The sequence below is a fragment of the Hippoglossus stenolepis genome, chromosome 11 (genome assembly GCF_022539355.2).
Source record: "Hippoglossus stenolepis isolate QCI-W04-F060 chromosome 11, HSTE1.2, whole genome shotgun sequence".
NCBI classification, from domain to species: Eukaryota; Metazoa; Chordata; class Actinopteri; order Pleuronectiformes; family Pleuronectidae; genus Hippoglossus; species Hippoglossus stenolepis.
In genome coordinates this window covers 24,518,330-24,540,221 of record NC_061493.1, presented here as the reverse complement: position 1 = coordinate 24,540,221, position 21,892 = coordinate 24,518,330, and the positions used below count along the sequence as shown (strand labels likewise).

The 21,892-nt window shown below is 43.1% G+C and overlaps 1 protein-coding gene across 17 annotated transcripts in view; it reads right to left on the bottom strand.

Annotated features, from left to right (window-relative positions):
• The window catches only part of dlg1b (discs large MAGUK scaffold protein 1b), a 66,777-nt gene extending 45,317 nt beyond the window's left edge, over window positions 1-21,460 (bottom strand). For 5 of the 17 annotated variants that reach the window (XM_035170010.2, XM_035170014.2, XM_035170013.2 and 2 more), the window contains exons 1-4: window positions 20,698-21,459; window positions 19,556-19,687; window positions 11,641-11,804; window positions 8,766-8,837 (exon numbers count right to left, since the gene is read on the bottom strand). In XM_035170010.2, coding sequence (XP_035025901.1) covers window positions 8,766-8,837; window positions 11,641-11,804; window positions 19,556-19,687; window positions 20,698-20,716 — 387 coding nt within the window. In that variant the 5' untranslated portion in view covers window positions 20,717-21,459. Of the gene's footprint in view, window positions 1-8,765; window positions 8,838-11,640; window positions 11,805-19,555; window positions 19,688-20,697 lie in introns of all 17 variants that reach the window. The other 12 variants (XM_035170012.2, XM_035170020.2, XM_035170027.2 and 9 more) reach the window with 6 other exon arrangements.
• Between the last annotated feature and the right edge of the window lie 432 nt (window positions 21,461-21,892).

The following is a 21,892-nucleotide window of genomic DNA, read 5'->3' as shown; positions in this document are numbered from 1 at the left end:
ACTAGAGGATCCTCAACAGCTTTAGTGATGTTGTGCTGCTGAGTCACGTGAAGTCAGCTTTACACAGGTTTTCTTTCAGGTTTTAGCGTAAAAAGTTCACACACTTAACAATAAAGCACAAGATTATTGATTTTAAAGCACAAAGATGTCGGTAAAATGAACAGCTGGAAATGGTAAAATGTAGCTTTTCTCTTTTCAATTATCAATTAATTGTGCGTCCGAATCTTAAACCTTCATCAGACAGGAAGTGACACACAAAGGACGAGCTCACGAGTTGCCTCCATTTAAAAGAATTATGGTTTTGGAAAGTCTGCGCCAATTAGTTTCAATCTGGGTTTGCTGCCATCTGAGATCCTCATTATGAAGAGTCTCACACACACACACACACACACACACACACACACACACACACACACACACACACACACACACACACACACACACACACACACACACACACAGTGATAGCAGCTGACAGGTTCAGATGTGACGGTCTCCTTCTAAATTTACACATCGCTTACTACACAGTGTGTGTGTGTGTGTCTCCAGTGTGTGTGTGTGTGTCTCCAGTGTGTGTGTGTGTGTGTGTGTGTGGCCCGACATTAACTACTGGTGTTGATTTACACTTCATGGACAGAAGTATTGGGACACCTACACTTTACACCTCCAGGAGCTTTTATGACTCTTTCTAAATCGGGCATTAGAGTGGAGCTGGTCCCCTCTTTGCATCGACAACACTCTGGATTGTCTCTGTGGGGATTTCTGCTCCTTCACCCAGGAGATGTTTGTGAGGTCTGATGCTGGACCCGAGGGATCAGACTCTTCTGGTTCAGGGACGGGGTTGAGGTCAGGGCTCTGTGGGACCAGTCCAGCTCTTCCACACCAAACTCACCCAGCCGAGCCCAACGGACCCGAGTCCTGCTGGAACGCAACACCTCCACAAACTGTTCCACAAAGGTGGAACCACATGAAGGTCCAGAACGTCCTGGTCAGCTGCAGCACTAAGATTTACCTTCAGGGGACCCCAGGTCCAACCAACGGGACTGAATCAAACACCTGAGTCTGAGGGGGTGCGTCCCAATACTTGTGTCCATATAGTGCACGAATGAAAGGGACTTCGTGGACAGTGTGTGGAGGTGGCTCCCCCTGCTGGACTTTACCCTACACAACAGCCGTTCATCACATCTTTTCTTTTTACCTTCAACATCTCGATGTTTTTGTTATTTTGTAAATGAGTTTATTTAAAAATGAAGAAAGTTGTGACACATGATGAAGAAAGTCAACAAATTATATTACATCATCTTCTTCAGTCTATTTCAGTCAACACTAAGGCCTCATTCAGACATTGTACCAAAAAGCTGAGGCCTCTGTCTTCTACCTATCATGACGTCATTTCATTATGTGTGGTGCGGAGTATGGGAATCATTTTAGAAAGATAGATAATTATAGATTGAATAGATGACAGTTTTTATGATCCTGTTGAAATCTCTCTATAATTAAAACATATATTCTTTTTGCAGCAGAAAGTCGAGGGAGAGTTCTACTGAAGAGGTCAGAGGGTTAAACAGAGTAAAGATAAAATAAATACACACTTTGTCACAGACCAGAACAAAGTGGAGACAATCAACACGAGAAGCTGCTGCTCACGGTTTGTCCATCACAGCAGGACGACCGACCTGAGATCAGTTCAGGCTGCAAAGCAGCAGCGAGCACAGCCAGCCTGCGCGTTCAGGGGAAAGTGGTGCGAGGAAAAGCTCTTGGCAGAGCGCAGGGAGAGGAAGCTGCAGCTTTGTGATCTGCTCTCTGTGGGAAAGCAGGGAAGTCCATCAAAACGTCAAACGCTTCCTGTCCCCAACGACATTCGCCACCATCACAAACAGAGCAGAGTGCGTCAGAGCCCTCAAAAAAACAAAGCTCCTGCTGGGCAGCGGAGGAACAGGCCAAGAGATAAATCACCAAACTGCTGTGAGGAAGATTCACACCCGACTGTGGATACCAGGACATTTCACCTTTAATCACATGACCTCAGCACAGCCAGAGTCAAAAGGTCACAAAGCGTCACGGGGGGTTGACGTTACTCTCTGACATATTCATGATCTGACGTTTCTATACTGAGTGAACCGCTTCTGTGTTTATTCTATAAATCCAATGTTTGTCCATAATTTCACTTCCACAAATGTAAATGAATCATGTTGACAAAACTCTACCCTGCCCCCCCCCCACTCCCATCTATCCCTCGCTCTCTCACACAGACACAAAGGAGAATCTATTATTCAGCGTTGATGCTGCAGATATGACAGTTCAGATTAATATGCAGCCAAACCAGAGTTTCTCCATCGGCATGAATACAGATGGGGGATGCAGAGTGAAGCATCAACCTGGTAACTATGGTAACTGAACGCACTGTTTAACTAAGTTTACAACAGGAAACTAGAACCTCGTATACATCAAAATTATCAGGTGTACAGGTATAAAAATACATATTAACACAACGCGAGTAAATCTGCTACAAAAAGAAAAAAGAATTGACTGACTCCTGTTCCTCTCACTGCGCCAGGTTCGATGTCGACGGAACCTCGCTGTCTTGCAAGGACTGGATTCTGGAGTTGTGATAACGTGCTTTGTGAGGTCACAGTGACCCCTGACCTTTGACCAAGTCTGATCAGTTTATTCTTGAGTCTGATGTGAAATTGGGATCATGAGAACACGACGTCTGCAGCCTCAGCTCACTGGAGCCGTGGGAAGATGATGGGTACGAAAAATAATGTCAATCGTATTTTCTCGATGAACTTAACTCTCAGCTGATCCGACTGAAACGTAACGTCATTCTTGAAAAGTCCAAAGTCGCAGTGTCCAGACAGAAAGTTGAATAAAGAGTCAGTTTCCCTCCTTCATCCTCTGATTTCATCAGAGCAGCCAGCCCACGCCTTCCCAGCATCCTCTCTGTTCCTCCTCCTCTCTAACCTCTCCTTCTGTTCGCCTCACCTCCCTGCGGTCTGCTGACAGCCGGCTGTGTGTGTTTGTTCAACACGCTCGGGTGCTCCTCTTGGCTTGTGTCTTCCTCCAGGTGCACGCACGCACGCACGCACGCACGCACGCACGCACTTCTATCTATTGTTGTATATTTCTATTTCTTTATATTCCTTCACCCAAGTACTGCATGCTACTTATGTGTTGTCTTCTGCTGCTGTAACACTGCAAATGTCCCCATTGCAGGACTAATAAAAAACTTGTTATCTTATCTTATTAAAAGATTCAAAAACTTTAACATTCGTTTTGACAAAAGAAAAAATCTGAGAAAATTATCAATTCCTAAATTACAACTATATGAATAAAACAAAACAGATTTAGAAAACAAATTACATGTGAAAAATAACTTTATAAAAACTCAACGAAAATTTTATTCTAAATATAATCAAATAAAATTTGGTTGCTTAATGTCCCAGAGGGTGACGACACGTTAACTGTTCAATCTTTTTAAACACAGTAAAGAAAGTTCACCACAGCAGCCATCTCAGTCTCTGGAGCCGTTGTCAGACTTGAGCTCCAGGTGGAATCCAGAGACTCGTCTCCAGAGACTCGTCTCCAGAGCTTCTCCAGAGTTTGTGTTTCACAGCTGAACAACTCAGCAGCAGGTTTTCTGCACAGACTCGTTCACAGCATCAGATCCTCCTCCTGGTTCAGGTGAGAGGGGGGGCAGCCGGGTGCAGCAGACAGAGACAGGAAGTGACGTGTGACCTCTGCTGCAGAGGTCATGTGATCATGTTTACATCACCTGACACCTTCAGCTCTGATCACCACAAACTCTCTTCACATCTTCGTCTGTGTCTTCTTCGTGTGTGTCAGCACTTCTTCACCAGAGAGTTGTTTGAGTTTCTTCATGTTTGTGTCCCGTGTTAGAAGCTCCTCCCCCCCACTCACTCAGTGAATCAGTGGAGGATCCTCTGCTGTTCACACTGCTCCTGGATCTAGACTTTATACAGGAGCTCAGGAGGAGGAAGACAAACTGAGTCTGATCCTCCAGAGAAGAGGGTTCGGGACACATTGTCCCAGAGGAGCAGTGACTCTGTCAATGCACACACTACGCTCATGTTATCATCATCACTACTCATCATTATAAAACAACTCAAAATTCCCATCAGCCCCTGCAGCTGTTCTCATGGTCATTTTCTGAAAACTACAGACTTTCCCTTTAACTTCCAGATGCTGCAGACTGTGTGTTTCATTCATATTGTGAGGACCAGCTTCAGGTTTAAACCGGCGTAGTGAGGACGGCACACTTCTCGCCACAGCCCGGCCGAGCCGCACACCAGGGGTCAGTTGTTCCAACAAGTCTGTCTGGACCTACTCTTTACAACTGACTTAACGTGAACTTAAGGAAAGTCTCAATTACACACAGTCTTAGAGATGCACATACATGTGAACGCCCACTTTATTGCCAATAGACGATGATCCCAGTACGATGGTCAGAGCGATCACAGATAACCAAGTGTCAACCCACTGGTTTTTACAAGCTCTTGGTGTTCTGTTGTTTTATTCTGTTCATGTATTTTAGTGTTTTTCTTTCTTGTGCCCGAGTCCAAGTGTCCATGTTTCCTGTGAGATTTGTTTAGTTTTTTTGAATGGCTGCAAAACTAATTTCCCCTCGGGGACGATAAAGTTGAAATTACTGAACGACAAAGATGCTTATCAATAATATCAATCCGTCACTATCAGTGTTCTGAATGTTTTCCAGAACTGAGAAAGTACTCAAGAGGTTTCAAGGTTTTCCAGAAGAGCAGAGAAATATCAGCAGCAGGCTGAGTTTAAAGATCACACACACACACACAGTGAGGTCTCCATGACTTCAGAGCACATTACATTGATAACTAACCTTAACCATAGTCACTAATAACTAAATCCTAAACTAACCCTAAAACCTCTTCATCTAGAAATCCAATGATTTACTCTATGGGACCTTGTCCCCATAATGTGATTGTGTAACACAAACATGTGCCCACAACATGAGTAATACCTGCCCACATGCAAACACACACCCGGCCAACACACACGGTTCTGAAGCCATCCTTATCAGGACCTTAAACCTTATCCCTATCATTAAGCATGAGGAGTGTAGTCTCAGGACTGGGCTCTGGTCCTCATGGTGTGTACTGGTCCTGAAAGCGTGTCTCAGGGATACTGGAAAACAGAATACAAGTACAAGTGCGCACACGCCTCCAAGACAACCTTCTCCTCCAAGACAACCTTCTCCTCCAAGACAACCTTCACCTCCAAGACAACCTTCTCCTCCAAGACAACCTTCACCTCCAAGACAACCTTCACCTCCAAGACAACCTTCACCTCCAAGACAACCTTCACCTCCAAGACAACCTTCTCCTCCAAGACAACCTTCACCTCCAAGACAACCTTCACCTCCAAGACAACCTTCTCCAAGACAACCTCTCAAGACAACCTTCACCTCCAAGCTGCCCTCACACAGGTTCCTCTAGATATACAGAGTAGATCGAGATCCATGAAGAATTCAACTAAAACTAAAAGCGTCCCATCTCACTGTTTAAAGAGACACTTCACACCTCAGAGTTTGAGCTGGACACTAAATGATATGACTGATCTTTGATGAAACACATTAATGCTGCTTTTAATATCACATTTATAAAAAATCCACATATATATTTTGGCCATGGCCCATAGCGCCACCTAGTGTTTCAAACTGTGTGGGACCTTTCAGGACCAGTGTTCACAGAGTCTCCACGTCAGGACATTTTTATACATTTACGAAAAAGTCTCTAATCAAAGGTGGGCGGCCCCCCCGCCGCCAGCGACCGCTCGTCAGTGTGAATCTGTGAAGCTGTTTCCAGGGAGACACATCACCCACAACTTAGGGTGAAATACACTTTAAATGAAGTGAAACTAATTCCTGACTCCGCCTCCTGATCTGGATCCAAACCAAAATTCTTCTGACTCATCACATCCTTCTTCCAAGTCTACTGGGATCAGTGGTTTGTGTGATGTTAACAAACAAAGGACAGCCAGTCGTCCTCCGTAACGTGTCCCTGACCAGATTGGAGCGCTGCACGTTTAAAAACACACTGACCGCTTGTTACACATATGACTCAGTGACACCCCCCCCCGTCCATGTGTGTCATGCCTCCTTTAATGTGCCACAGGAAGTGAAGTCACCAATGACAGAATCTTATAAACAAGATTTTCCTCAAATTAAGGAAATGGGTCAGAGTGATTGGCAACACACAACTTCTTCATTTTAATACAAACTTTTTTCTGACAACTGCTCGTCACTCTGAACTAAAATAGCTCGACTCATACGGACTGTACGACCTTTATGATTCATACTTAAGATAATCAGGGTCTTTATTTTTCCTCTTTTCACTTGGACCTATCTTCTGAATTTTTTGTCGTCAGATCATCGTCTGAGCTTATCAGCAGAGTTCTCCGATGACTTTATACCACAGATTGTAAATAAAGATGGACAATATGACGGCTCCCGAAAGTGAGGACAAAACATTTTCATCGTCCCCTGGTGTCTGGCTGCAGTACAGGTCATTAACCTCCTCCATGTCAGCAGATGGGACATGGAGCAAACAAAAAAAATCAGAGTAGACGTTAAATAAATGTTTGTCAAAGATGTTTCTGTCGTTTCAGGTCGTTCTCATATCTCTGATGTTTGTTCAAGTGTTTCTGATCAGTTGGGTTTGAATCAGTTATTTGATGATATAAAAACAGGCTGTGGCTGAGGGGGAGAGTGGTCGACCTCCAACCAGAAGGTCGGCGGTTCATAGATGTTATTAAATGCACTAATTGTAAGTTGCCAAATTATATGTAATGATATAAAAAAGGGTGTCATGATTGACAGCTGAGACTGACTCAGGATTGGTTGAGAGCATGTATGGGCAGGATTTAAATACCTGTTCCACTACAGACTGACATCTTTTGCCTATTTTACTTGAACAAGGAAGATTGGCAGCCACAGACTCCCATACAAATGATTCAGGCTGCAATTTCAATCAGATGTTTAATGAACTTATAAGACAAGAAAGCACCAGAGTTTTATAAAAAAGTATCAGATGTTAAAATGAAATTATTTTGAGCTGTTTTGTCTGATATCACATCTGCTGATGTTTGTTTTCATGATGAGCCATGGTGGTGAAGGTGAGTACATCTGAAACACTCCTTTATTTGATCTGAACACCTTAAGACATGAACATGTGAGGATGACTGATGCACACATGAAGAACACACACAGGAACGTCAGGAGTCAGAGTACGACCTGCACATGAAGCAGAAATCCACATCAACCACCACCACGAAGGTCCTGAACGTCAGTACAGCTCCAGTCCCTCCGAGTCAAACTGAAAATATTCCAGTGACTCGACGCGCTGCTCTCAACAGCTGCCTGACTGTGATGCACCAACTCGTGGGCCCCGGGGCCAGGAGCTTAAATTAAAAACATTCGGTTGGGTTCAAGCTGTGGAAGCTTTAGGTTTGTTAATTGTCAATCTTTTATCATTTCACATTTCGAATCTTGTAATTGAATAGGTTAAATTAAATGATAAAAAAGAAGTAGAGGATCAATAAGAATGAATTTAATTTAATCAATATGTATTTTTATTTAAAATCTGAAATTCTTTTCTATTTATCTTAACATGTTTTGAACATTTTTTTATTTATTTCTAATTTACATGTTGATACTTTAAGATGTATTTTTATTTATATTCTGAACATTTCTTAGATTTTTTCATTTTTAAACATTTCTTTATTGAGAATTTTTTTCTCTTTCTACCTTTATATTTTCATAGTTTTTCTATTTCTATTTATTTGTATTATATTTTGAACATTTTCAATTGTATTTATTATATTTATATCACTTACTATTTTATTTATGCTTTGATACTTTTTCTATTTTACTGTATTTATTTCAGATATTGTTTGTGTTATTATCTACATATGGCTGGTTTGTCAATATAAAAAAATCGAAGGTTTAAATTTAGTTGCTCACTGACTCTCTCCTTGCTATTAATGTATTCATGTTTTGAAATTGTATTATTTCTTCAGTGATAAAGTCTGAAGAGCAGTTTCCAAAACGTTGTGAATGATAAAAAAGAAATTCAAGATTAAACATCTTTAATATTTGAGATTGAAGAAGCTTCAATCAACTTTCTTCTCAATTTGTGCTCTGATACTTTTCCACATTGTGAAGCGACGACTCTATCGTCTCTCTCTGAGGACAGGAGGTGTACTGTTCGGACCCGAAAACATGAACCAGAACGAATGAAGCACAATGACCCAAAGGCCCTGACCCCACACAAACCACCTCAACATGTCGCTGAGCTGCATCAGGAGACTCGAGCAGTGACGTAAAACCAGAGAGGAAATCCTGCTGAGCAGTGAGACGTGACATTACCAACTTTTAATTAGAAATGAAATGTTCACCAGTTCTCAAAGAGCAACACCGATATGTTTCATTCACAGGAGATAAAAACTTATCTGTGGAAAATAAAACTGAAAAATGTATCTACCATGAAAAGTTGTACATCAACATTTCTTCTCTGGTTTTACTTTGGTCAGATTCAGACGACCTACAGCGACACCTTGAGGCCATCTGAGCGACCATGACCCCTGACCCTGGACCCAGAGTCCCGCCCCTCCGATGGTCCGGACAAAGCACATGAGGGACTGGATGGGTCATGCGGCGAATGTGGACGACACCCACACCCCCTCCCAGCCAACAGCAGGCGTCCGGTACTTACTTGTGCGTCGCGGCCAGGCGAGCGTTTGGCTTGCGCCAGCGTGTGCAGGATTTCATTAAGGAGGGGGCAGTCCTACGAGCGCCCATGTGTGTTTACAATCAGAGAGAGGAAAGAGAAAGAAGGCATTCAATGCAAAAACAACACACCAGGCTCAAAGGACAATGTCTGAGGTTTGAGTTGGAGCCGGGCGGCTGGAAAAAAACTAATCAACTCAGTTCAACATGCAGATGTCAAAACCTCATCAGACACTCACAACACGTGCTCCACTCGTGTCTTTCTTCTAGTAGTTTCAGACCTGACACCATATACAACAGTATATACCTTTAAGAGCGGGTGCAACGTTCGCGCGAGTCTCCCTTTACAACCGGACGAGGGTACGGTCACACATATGCGAATGTGAAGCGAATATCGCAGGTCAAAGTTCACACACGCAAAGGAGGTGTATTGTTTGTAAATATAAAGTCATGAACTTACTGTACAGTAAAAGCTTTACTAACATGTTAAGTTAAGAGGGTTAGGGTTAGGTATCGTATCTAAACAAAAGTTTTGGTACCGTGACAACACTAGACTGAACCCGAATACCACTTAAAAATGTTTGTCCAAACCTGGACCTATCGGCTCGGGTCGGATGACCACACTTTCTCACACACATTTAATTTTCTTAGTTGTTTTCTAATTCATTACATCTCATCTGAAACATTACCTCCAACTGAGACTGTAAATAAAAATGGACGACGCGACAGCCTGCAATAGTAAATCCAAATCATCTGGATCGCCCCTGGTGGCTGGCTGTAGTATAAGTCATAACACCTGCCTCCTCCATGTCGGCAGATGGGACATGGAGATGGTATAAAACCAGGCTGAGACGTGATGATTGACAGCTGAGACACCTGATTGGTGGCGTGTGTATGGGCGGGACCTGGTTACCACAGACATCATTGGTGGCAGATGGCAGCGTTTGTATGTTTGTAAGAACCGAGATGTGACTTGAGCTTCATAGTGAAAAGTCTGTGTTGTCTGTGCTGGTAACTGCTGCTCTTCCATCAACTCCAGATTTAAATTCAATTTCATACCAGGAAGAAAAAAATGACATTTCCTGGATTATTCTCCAATTTCTGGCTCATCCCATAAACTGTTATGAAAACAAGGGATTAGAGAGAAATGAAAGAAGCTTGTCGACAGGCGTACAAACTCGTCTTCATCCTGCTGCTCACAGACGAAGGATCGCTTTGTTTGATTTCATCATCTCAGACTGATCGTCTTTACTTCGACTGAGCTGCAGGTTTGTTCCTCTCATGTAATCACTGTTTCTACATCTGAGACCTTTACATGACGACATTCAAGTCACAGATAATCAAGGACAGAAAGGTCGACATCACGGTTCTGAAGACTCCAGGTTAACTAAAGCTGCAGTGGCAGCAGTAAATGATAACATTATTATTCTCAACTGTTTGAACAGAGTTGGAGTTGTGTGAACATCAAATTATGTTCAAATTACAGTGGAAACTGGTTATTTTCATCGAAATGAAAAAAAAAATCTGACTATGGAGAAGGGAAGTCTATGAGTTTGGTGATTGGGAGCAGAGAGTTTGAATTTAAGGGACTGGAGTGAAGGTGTGAACTCTGAGTGAAGTTCACCCTGTTCATTTGGTGCATTTGAACAAGTGGGGAGTACTGTAGAGTACTGTAGAGTACTGTAGAGAACTGTAGTACTGTGGAGTACTGTAGTACTGTAGTACTGTAAGTACTGTAAAGTAGTGTACTGTGAGTACTGTGAGTACTGGTGAAGTACTGTAGTGCTGTAGAGTACTGTAGTGTCTGTAGAGTGTAGTACTGGAGAACTGTAGAGTACTGTAGTGCTGTAGAGTAGAGTGCTGTGGAGTACTGTGAAGGTGCTGCTAGCTATACCATCATGATGTTACCATGGCAACCAAATGAAGCTTCAGTCATTTCCTCCATTCAAATAGAAAGACTACTACCCCCCCAACTGACAACACGCCCACTTCAGATGCCGTCTATAAACCAATCAGAGTCAAGTATAGGTAGACTCCGCCCACGTAGGTGATGACGACAGGACGTACGTATGTCAGACTAAATTCTTTACTCCCTAAATTACAATGTGAAACCAGAACTAACAGATCAAAGGAAACATGGAAGCTTCAGACTCAGATCAGAAAACGACCTCCGCTCCGACGGCAGCAGAACGTCGCCGGTTTGTCACCGTCAGTGAATAAATCCTCACTTTAACAACGACGGGTTAACCTTCTGCTCCTGATGCCTGTATGTTACTATGGTTACCAGAGGATGTTACATTACACTCTCAACAGTCCAATATATTTCACTCGGAGGCCGACAGACGACGCTCAGTCCAGTTAACAGCTTTTCACCAGAGCTGCTTCGAAGTCAGACTGAACCAAACTAAACTCACCATGTGCCAGAAACCATACATTTCCTCTGGACCTGTCGCAGTCGTCTTTATTTTGTGTAATCAAGTAGTTTGACACACTTCACTTCCTGTTTTTTATAAAAGCTCCAGAATAAAACGCTGTTGTGGCTCTGGTCCGCTTCTCACAGACGACTGAAGCAGTTTATATCAAACAAACAAAAAACACCTTCAGTCATCATCCTGTGACGTTTTGAAGAGTGTGATCTATTTTTAATATTCTCTATTTTTACTGAGGGTGTTTCTGTTTCTAAGAAACAACATGAAGGACCCGTTTAGACACAACTAGAAAACCACTCAACACAAGGTTGTGTCCACAGTTTGAGTTCAGTGACAATCCATCAAACTACAACACTGAACAGAGCCGTGGGAAATGAAGGTGCAGCCACTCCGACTGAAGTTGGGCAGGTTTGTGTTGTTGTGGGCTCTTACCTCGATGCTGGTACTAAGGCTGGGCAGAGTGTCCGAGGTCACTGTTGTGCTTTGAAGGCTGGAGAAGTCCCACAGGTTAACGGGTGCCATGGGGTCCGCCCCCTTGGAAGACTCTGCCCATCGCTGACTGTCCAATAAGGTCACTTCGTAAAACTCCTGGATATCTGACAGAGTGGACAGAATCAGACATTTAACTTCACGCAGCACATTTTCATGATTAAAGTTGATGAATCTCGCTTTTTCCTGAGCAAACAGAACTTACTGGGTTTCATCAGCTAACTATATTTTGTGTATTAGTTTCAGGTTAATCTTGAATGCAGGAAATAAGGTGATGAATATTTCCTCCACCACTGACTAATATTAGTATTAAACTTAAGACTGCGTCCCTCCACAGATTCACTCTAATGCTCCATCTTTCACAGAAGCATCAGTATCAGTGATATGATGTTTGATGATATGAAGACTTGTATTTTACAGAATAGACTATGCAGAAAAAGATCTACTGTATTTTGTATACAAATAATTGTTTATTTAATATTTGCATTTATAGTTATAATAAAGTTTATGGTCAAACTGTAAATTATAAAATCTTAACTATATTTCCTTCTTTTTTTAAATCTCCATAAGTTATTTGAACTATGAACGTTTTTCTCTGCTGCTCTCTGGTACCACTGCACGTTATCAACACGTTGAGCGTACAATGGGATGAGCTTTAGCTTTCCAGTACAAAAAGAACTAATGTTCCAGCTATTATAATTAATATTTTAGAAAAATTTAAACAGGATCATACAAACAACAATCTCCTGTTTGTTTTCAGAGAGTTATGGTTTTAAGAAGGAAACTGTAAAAACTAAGAACTGGTGTAAAAATTACTTAAAACAACAACAGACGGAGGAAACTGTTGAAAAGAGAAGAAGTTAATCAGCTTCAGTGAAAACATGGTTCTTTCACTCTTTTTTCTTAAAAACATATTTAACATACATGTTAAATATGTACGTATGTAATGTGTAATATATACATACATAATAATGAATAACAGCTATTAATTCACTGTCGTTTAGATTGTCCTGACGTTGAGTTTTGGATCAGAGTATAATCAGCTACGAGCAGCGTCATTAACATGAGGCCTCAAGACAATGAACTTTGATGACTGATGAACCGATTGATTGATATTCGGAGTCTTTCCCTGCAGACGACAGTCCGTCCGTTTACATGAGGCCGACGTTATAAAAAGCCTCCAGGCCAGAAGCCACGTCCAACTTGACGTGTTATTTTAGGACGCACAATTCTGAAGAGGCCTTACAGAAATAACCGAGGCTTTCTTTGGATCGGTGACCGCCGGCCACACGGCACAGATGTTTCCCCATAAACCATCAGATCAGCACTTCAACAGCTCCTTGTGATGACCTCACTGCAGCGAGCGACCTCAACATCTGACCCACTGAGTCCGTCAGGGTGAAACTGCTGTTTCCACACCAACTGAAACTTATATACACTCACTGATCCTCTTTATATACACTCACTGATCCTCTTTATATACACTCACTGATCCTCTTTATATACACTCACTGATCCTCTTTATATACACTCACTGATCCTCTTTATATACACTCACTGATCCTCTTTATATACACTCACTGATCCTCTTTATATACACTCACTGATCCTCTTTATATACAGTCACTGATCCTCTGTATATACACTCACTGATCCTCTTTATATACAGTCACTGATCGTCTGTATATACACTCACTGATCCTCTTTATATACAGTCACTGATCCTCTTTATATACAGTCACTGATCCTCTTTATATACAGTCACTGATCCTCTTTATATACAGTCACTGATCATCTTTATATACAGTCACTGATGGTCTTTATATACAGTCACTGATCCTCTTTATATACAGTCACTGATCCTCTTTATATACAGTCACTGATGGTCTTTATATACAGTCACTGATGGTCTTTATATACAGTCACTGATCATCTTTATATACAGTCACTGATCGTCTTTATATACAGTCACTGATCATCTTTATATACAGTCACTGATCCTCTTTATATACAGTCACTGATGGTCTTTATATACAGTCACTGATGGTCTTTATATACAGTCACTGATGGTCTTTATATACAGTCACTGATGGTCTTTATATACAGTCACTGATGGTCTTTATATACAGTCACTGATGGTCTTTATATACAGTCACTGATCATCTTTATATACAGTCACTGATCATCTTTATATACAGTCACTGATCCCTTTCAGGTGTGAAGGAGAACACAGTCCAGTTCTACTGGTGTTGTGAACAACTTCCTTCTGCACAGCTCTTTCACAATAAAAGCCTTCACATGCCTCAGCCATGGCACAGCATTGCCACGTGGAGCTGCTGCAGTATCTCCACTAACCCCAACAAGAATCATCGCCCTATGGTTGTTTGTCTCCACCAACCAGTGCAGTGTCAGTCTACATAAAGTTTTTTACAGACTCATATGACGTCACAGTGACCTTTGACCTCTGACCACCAAAAACGAATCAGTTAATCTGTGACCGACGGACTGACAACCTGAAAACATAATGCAGCCACTAGGTGTCGCTGCCTTGGAGACATGAAAACCCTTCTTCATATCGTGTGTGATTCTACTTTAACAAGACTAACACTGAAACCCTGAAAACAAAGATTTGACTTTTCACTGAAATCATCAGGTGTTATGTAATTTCTTCTGTTGGCTGAAAATAGCTCCACATATCAACATCGTACAGAAGCTGATGTCAGACCTAAAAATACCAACTTCCTTCTTTGTTTCCAAACTCGTTGCAAGGTTTGTTTCTCTCTCTTCATAGTGGTTGTATTAATTCAGTGGTTTTGGCCTCAGCAGTGTGGGGATATCAAAGCCTGCTGGTCGCTAGTGGTCGACTTACTGCACTGATGTCTACTTGTTATTCTATTCATTGTTTCAGTTATTAGTCCTTTTGTCTGTTAAAGTTGTTCAAACTGAGTATTTGTGCTTTTCTCTGAACTTAAATCTTCAAGACAGATTTAAGCAGCAGAGACAGGAAAACAGTCTCCAGCAGGCGGCAACTCTCCAAACGCTGGCGGGTTGTTGTCGTGGTGCAGCGGGTTTCTCAGCCGTTAGTCTGAGCGTCCTCCAGGGACGCCCTTAAACACTGCGCTGTATTGATGTCTAATAAAAAGCCACCTCTGTGGAATAGTGGGAGACTGTGAAGAGATCATTTTACAGTGAAAGCAGCGAGCTGTGTCCCAAGTTAGAGCCGCATGTTCGACCGTTACCACAGCACAGTCTGGAGCAGTGAGCTTCTACACAACCTCAACACACTTGGTATTTCCTACCAACATTTCAGAAGACTCACATTTTTATATTCATCAGTAGCAATTAAGGTTGTTGACTGTTTAATGTAGAAATGTTCCTCCTGTGCATATGTTGGTATTTTTACTTCCTGTGATGTCATTTCCTAAAGAATCTACAAATGCTTCATGTCTCTAAAATCTGTACAAGCACAGCTAAAAGTTCTGTTTGTCAATAAATCATAAAAGTATGCAAATTGTGTTAGAAATTCTTAAAATACAAAAATCTTTTTCATCAAAACACAAAACATAGTGATTCTTAAGATTCTAAATATAGAAGCATGAGCTAAACGTTTCTTAACTCTCCGTAAATAATTTGAACTTTGAACATTTTTTAGTTTCTGAGATTTCTCTGCTCCTCTCTCTGGCTCCACCACACATCACAAAACGTAATGACGTCATGATTGGCGTACAATAAGATGAGGTAAAAGACAGAGGTCTTGACTTCTGCTACAAAATGTTCTCAATATTAAAGGGGACATATCATGCAAATTCCACTTTGTTAGTGCTTCTACACGTTAATGTGGGTATCTGGCTCATGTCTACCAACCCAGAAACTCTGGGGAAAGTCTCCCTACATGGCCTTCTGTGGAGGGCTGTTTTATACAGGGTAAAAAGCTGTTTGAAATGATCCTTGTGGTATTTTGACCAAAGTATGTTACAGACATTTCATTAAGACCCCAAGGAACCAGATCAACTTGTGGTCAAATGGGCATGCTATGTCCCCTTTACAGCTTTTTTATTTTAGAATAATTGAAACAGGAAACGGCATCCGAGGTTTCAATCATTTCAAAAGAAAAAATGAAAACCTTGGCGGGTTCTAGTGTGAAATGTTTCTGTGTTTTATGTCCCAGTAAACTGGAAATCTGTAAAGATATACTTTTATTTTTACATAAAAAATGTGTTTATTTTCGCAAAGTTCTATATATTTTTCTGTAGCTGTTTTTTTCTGTTGATATATATGTATTTAAACCAACATTTATGGTTCAACTGTAAAATATCAAATCTTAATTACTTTGTAAATTGAACATGTTAGTTTTGAACTGACAAACAATTCAAGACATCACCAGTTTGAACACCATGAACTATTTAGTCACAGGAGTCATTAGCTGCAGCCTCAGTTCTCATCTTTGAACCACAATTAGCTGAACAGGATCCAAATCTGTTCAACTGAAGGTGGTTTATCAGATTGAAAAGAGGCGACGGGCGCCATCTGTTTCTCTGAGGGGAATCAGGCCAGTCTGAACTCAAAGAATGGACAGAGAAACTGCAGCACACAGCTCTCATGCTGTAAATGGTGGAGGATTATGGACTGGGGGGTAATCGTCATGTCCACTGAGGGATTACACTGTGCTCGGCCTGCTGCAGACATCTCTTTTTGGGGGGTTTGGCAGATTGGAAACTGTGCAGCAGAAATCTATTTTTCATCAGATGCTGGGACGTCAGGGTGAGCGTGACAAACACACAGAGGGAGACTGCATGCTGAAGTAGTTGAGAATAAAAAACACAATGCAGAGTCAATAAATGAATTATTATTTAAGATCAGGAGTCGAAGCCGGCAGCGCTCAGGTTTGTCCCCCCCCCCCGAGCTGATGGGATGAAGGAGAACAGCGAATGGAGCCGTTTCTCCAGACACACTACGTTTAAACCACAGCAGAAGAAGACAAGGTGTTTAAGAAGAGCTGCTGTCAAAGCTCAGAGAACAGTTAAGTTCTGTTACAACAAAGTTCTGTTATAATAAAGTTCGTTTTCAATAAAGTTCAGTTATGAATAAGTTAAATAAAAGTTCTGTTAAAATAAAGAATAAACGTATTTTGTGAGGTCGCAGTGACCTTTGATCTTTAACCACCAAAATCATACCAATCCATCCTTGAGTTCAACTGAAAGTTTGATGCTAATTTGAAGAAATTTCATCAAAATGTTTGTGAGATTTCTTGTTAACCAGAATGAGAACGGAAGGACAAACTGAAAATGTAATGCCTCCGGCCACCAGGTGTCACTGGAGTAGAGGCATAAAAAAAATATTAAAAAAAGAACAAATGATGTTACGTTAAGATTAATCGCACTTTGTACTGATATATATTATATCAAATATTTAATCAAGTAATTATAGATTATCTGCAGGTTGTCAATGAAAATGATCATTAACTCATATGTAGCTTTTATTAACTGTTGATATATTCAGCTCATGTTCTATTCTCACTGTCGCTGACTGTTGGCTGACGGACAGACGAAGACGAAGACGAAGGGTGCAGGAACGAGGCCACCGAGTTCACACTGACGATTCCCACTCATCCATTAATGATGAAGATGCTAAGAGCAGGAACCTGAGGTGGATGCAGAAGGAACAGAAACGAGCAGAGTCCTTCCATGACCCAGAGTCAGCTGATTCACAGATTTAGGCTACGACCACACGACCACGTTTTCAAACACGAGCGCTTCGTATCAGTTACGATCCCTGTCCACAATAACACATGAAAACGCATTTCACATGACCGCTAACGTACACTGAGCATGCACGTGTAAACAGAATAACATCTGGTCTCCTCCACATGTACACGGCAGCATCATGAGCAGCAGCTACAGGGTCAGTAACACTTTGATTCTCCATGTTCTGTTCTACTCTGGTCTCTGAGGCCGCTGCTGCTGGTTTTCTTCTGGAAGGGGGTCATGTGACATGAGCCTGACGAATCAGTGAAGGCTACGTCGTGACTACGTGTTATTTCCAAACATCTCAGTTTCTGCTCGTCCAGACTAAAACGCAGCCTCAGGGTTTTCAGACTAACACGGGACCAGCAGCGTTTACACACTTCCCTGTTTTAGTAGAGTTGTGTGGACGTCAGACGGATCCGTAGAAGAGTTGATGCGTTTTCAAATGAAAACGCAGTCGTGTGGACGTAGCCTCAGTCTGTGACTAAGCAACCACCTGCAGAGTTATGTGATGCATGTTTTCAGGTGTTAGTGTGGATTGAGATTACTTCTGTTATGGAGCTAAACCTCTGGTTTTCATTCCAAAACGTTCTAAAACTCAAACGTCTCAGTGTGGACAGAGCCTCAGTGAGTGAGTCAGCCCTGGGAACCTCAAACAGATCTAACCACATTCCCGTTTGGGCCGTTAACCCTGCAGCAGCGTCTCTGTTTGCCCAGATCCTGATGCTGCTGCCAAAACGCCACACAAACAACTTCAGCTGGAAACCTGCAGGGTGACTTCTATTCCTTTATTAACTCTTCCAAAGACAAGAATATGTTTCATCTCCACACAGGATGTTTACGCTCATGAACTCATGTGACTCGGTGAAGACAGAAACCAACCTTCAGCTGCTTCATTGTTTTTCATTCAATTCCAGGATTCTTTTTCCAGTATGTTTTACCTGAGGTTTCTGAAAAACCACCGGTCAACCATCAGCTCTGTGATTTATTAGAAAAACACAACAGGGTTTATTATCCTGCAGGTCGCTCACAGTGCAGAGTCACTGTTATTGATCATCTCTGAACTCGTCAGCTACTTTCAAAAACATGGAGATTTGAAAGAATCTGCATTTCTTTGTCACATTTTCATATTCCCACAAAGAAACTGAGAAATCTGCAAACAAACCTTTTTTTGACTGTTTTTGGTTTTCCAGGATATTTCGGGCGTTTTTGAAATTTTTCCAAAAACTAGAAATCTTCCAGGTTAGAACGCCGAACAGTAGCAGAGTGACGATTTAAATCAGGAGCCATTCCATCAAAGAATAAGGATTCTGAATAAGTTCGGACACTTCCAGGTTTTTTTCATCCAGATGTTGCTGCCGTGTGCTCTGGCTGCGTACTCAACCATCGCCCTCGGACAATCACACAAACACATCGATAAACTTAATGACCTCTCGCCCCGCTGTCAAGGCGCGCACAGAGCAAATGAGCGCGAGGATGGCTGCAGCCATGATGCCTGACTCTTTCCTACAGATCTACAAGGATCCGAGCGGTCGCCAGGAAACACTTTGACCTTTGATAGAAGATCTTAAGCAGTTTACTCCACATTAGAGCTGTAAGGGTTAATCCACACATATCTGAGGAATGAAACAAGAGTCTGAGATTTTGGCAGCACCAATCCACGAGCTGATGCATCCCAACCTCTGCATGAAATTAAAAATAAAACCCTGCTGTTGACTTTTAATAATCTGCAGCCACACAACACTTCAACCCTGTCGTCCTGCAGTTCATACGGAGACAACTCCAATGTATTTTATAAAAATGTAAAAAGATATCGCCACTGAACCGGATCATACTACATCATCACAAATATATCTTTTTGTTTTTCTAATCAGACTTTTATCTGATTCGACTCCACATATAAATCCATCTGATTCTGGACTCGGTGACGTAAACACAGACGAGGGCCTTGTTTGTCAAACCTTTTCCTGACTTATTTACGCACTAGTTTCTGTTCCGTTAGAGTTGAGTTTGTCAGAACACCTGATCACACTTTTCAGACAGACCCTGGCAGAGCCAAAGTTGTTCCCAGGTGGTTTGGTGATCCTGGGGAAGCAGAGAGGCGGCGGTCATACCTATGAGAGCCTGGAACAGGTTGCTCTGGAAGATGTCGATGACCCTCTGGATGGAGTGTCGGAGCTGCCGATCCTCTGTGTGGTTCAGCTTGGCCCGGTACTCCTCCAGCAGCAGCAGCGCTCGCTGGGCATCTGGACGACAGGAGGAGGAAGCAGCAGAGGTGAGTCTGGGATACAACAGAGCCGAGCAGAGCCGCCGTCCATTCATTCTCATGAAAACTGATCTGAGCCTCGATGGCAGCAAAGTGCAGCTTCAGCTCAGCAGACACAACTGCTCTGTGCTGCAGTAATCCCTCAGTGATTGAACACTGACCTGAACTGAGCGTGTGCACATAACAGAGCTAACTCATCCTGTGAAGTCCAAACACAAACTAAGGAATGAAATGTAAAAGTCAGTTTAGGTTGAGAGGAGGAGGAAGCATCAGATCTGCTGCTGAGCAAACAAACTACACAAAACACACTAAATCTACACACAATAAATCCACACACATATACATAGATATGTACATTTATACATGTATATAAACACACATTATATACACACACACACACATATGTGTACATGTAAATACAGGCAAATAAATACATGTGTATATATACACAGATATTATACACACATATTTATATAGAAGTGTCCAGAGTTGATGTGTGGTAGTAGATCACATGTCAATGTGTGTGTGTGTGTGTGTGTGTGTATATATATATATACACACACACACACACACACACACACACACTCATACTAAGTGACTATAATAAGTCTGTAACACACAGTGGTAGTCAAAGTGTTCCGTGTTGGAGGTGAAGCAGCTTCACGGTTCAGTCCTGAGACTAAATATTTGATTCATATCAGAGTTTATTTTTAGTTTGGCTCGTCCCCGGACAAGGTGCCCCACATACAACTTGGTTAGCAACAGCGGCTAACGGGCTAGCCCTACTTTAACTCTGTTCACCTGCCTGGCACGGCTCGGCCCGGCTCGGCCCGGTGCAGGAGAAGCCGTGTGAGGGGTGTGGGGGTCGGGTGTGTGTGTGTGAACGCGTCGGGCTCAGTTTGAGGGAGTTTTCGGTTCGGAACCCGCCTCACTTCACTTGGTTAGCCGAGGCTAGCGGGCTAGTTAATATGTTAAGTGAAAGCGGCTTACCTTTCTTTCGGACGGGCATGGTACGGTCTGGCTCGGCTCGGTATGGCGCTAGGTCCGTGTTAGCCTCATTCGCTCCGCCACACAGGGTCGGGTTGTTGAATCGGTGCCTGCTCCGGTTGGAGCCCGCTGTCACCGCTCCAGGTCCGGGCTGAAGGGGATCCTCCACGACGACACCAAGTTCCGCTCCGGCAAACAAACTCCCTGCCAGGGGACAAGCGGGAGAGCAGCGCCGAGCCTCCGGGGAACCGGCGACAAAAACACGGCTCAAAGTGTCACCGAGGGCGGGACGAGCCGGAGAGGAGCCCCGTGTCTTACCGACTCTCTGAGCTGTAGTTCCCCGTCAGAGAGGCTCCTTGTCCCGGCGTGCACAGCGCAGACTGACCGCGGTGGCCACACGGGGCTGGATATAAAAAGTGTGGATGTGTCTTCACCGACTGAGACCTGCGGCTGCCAAACTCCGGAGAAACTGTTTCCGGCAGGAGGAGCACCGGGAGGAGCACCGGGCGGAGCACCGGGAGGAGCCCCGGGCGGAACACCGGGAGGAGCACCGGGAGGAGCCCCGCTGTCGCTGCTCCGGTGGAGGCGGAGGATCCGCTCCGAAGCTCTGGTGTTTATCCCGGGTACAAAACTTCCATGCAGCTGGCACTCTGAGTCAAACCGTGCCAACCCCAGTGTGAATTATCCCGCACGGCCCCGGGCTCTTCTCACTGTTGTTCCTGCGGTGCGTGCGTGTCAAACTTCTCTCACGGTGAAGCCCTCCTCTTCCTCCTCTTCCTCCTCCTCCTCCTCAGGTCCACTAATTCCAAACTTTCCTCCAAAATGGCGTCTCACAGAGCTGGAACTGTGAACCATGTGATTTCCAAAAGGCTCTACCCCTCCGACCTGCTGCCCAATCATACAGCTCACCTCCAGGCCGAGGAGGAGGAGGAGGAGGGTCTGGGTGAGGAGAGGAGGAAGGTGAGAGTCTGAGGAAAGAGAGGAAGAGGAGGAAGAGAGTGAGGAGAGGAGGAAGGTGAGAGTCTGAGGAAAGAGAGGAAGAGGAGGAGGGTGAGGAGAGGAGGAAGGTAAGAGTCTGAGGAAAGAGAGGGAGAGGAAGAGAGTTAGGAGAGGAGGAAGGTGAGAGTCTGAGGAAAGAGGAGGGTGAGGAGAGGAGGAAGGTGAGAGTCTGAGGAAAGAGAGGAAGAGGGTGAGGAGA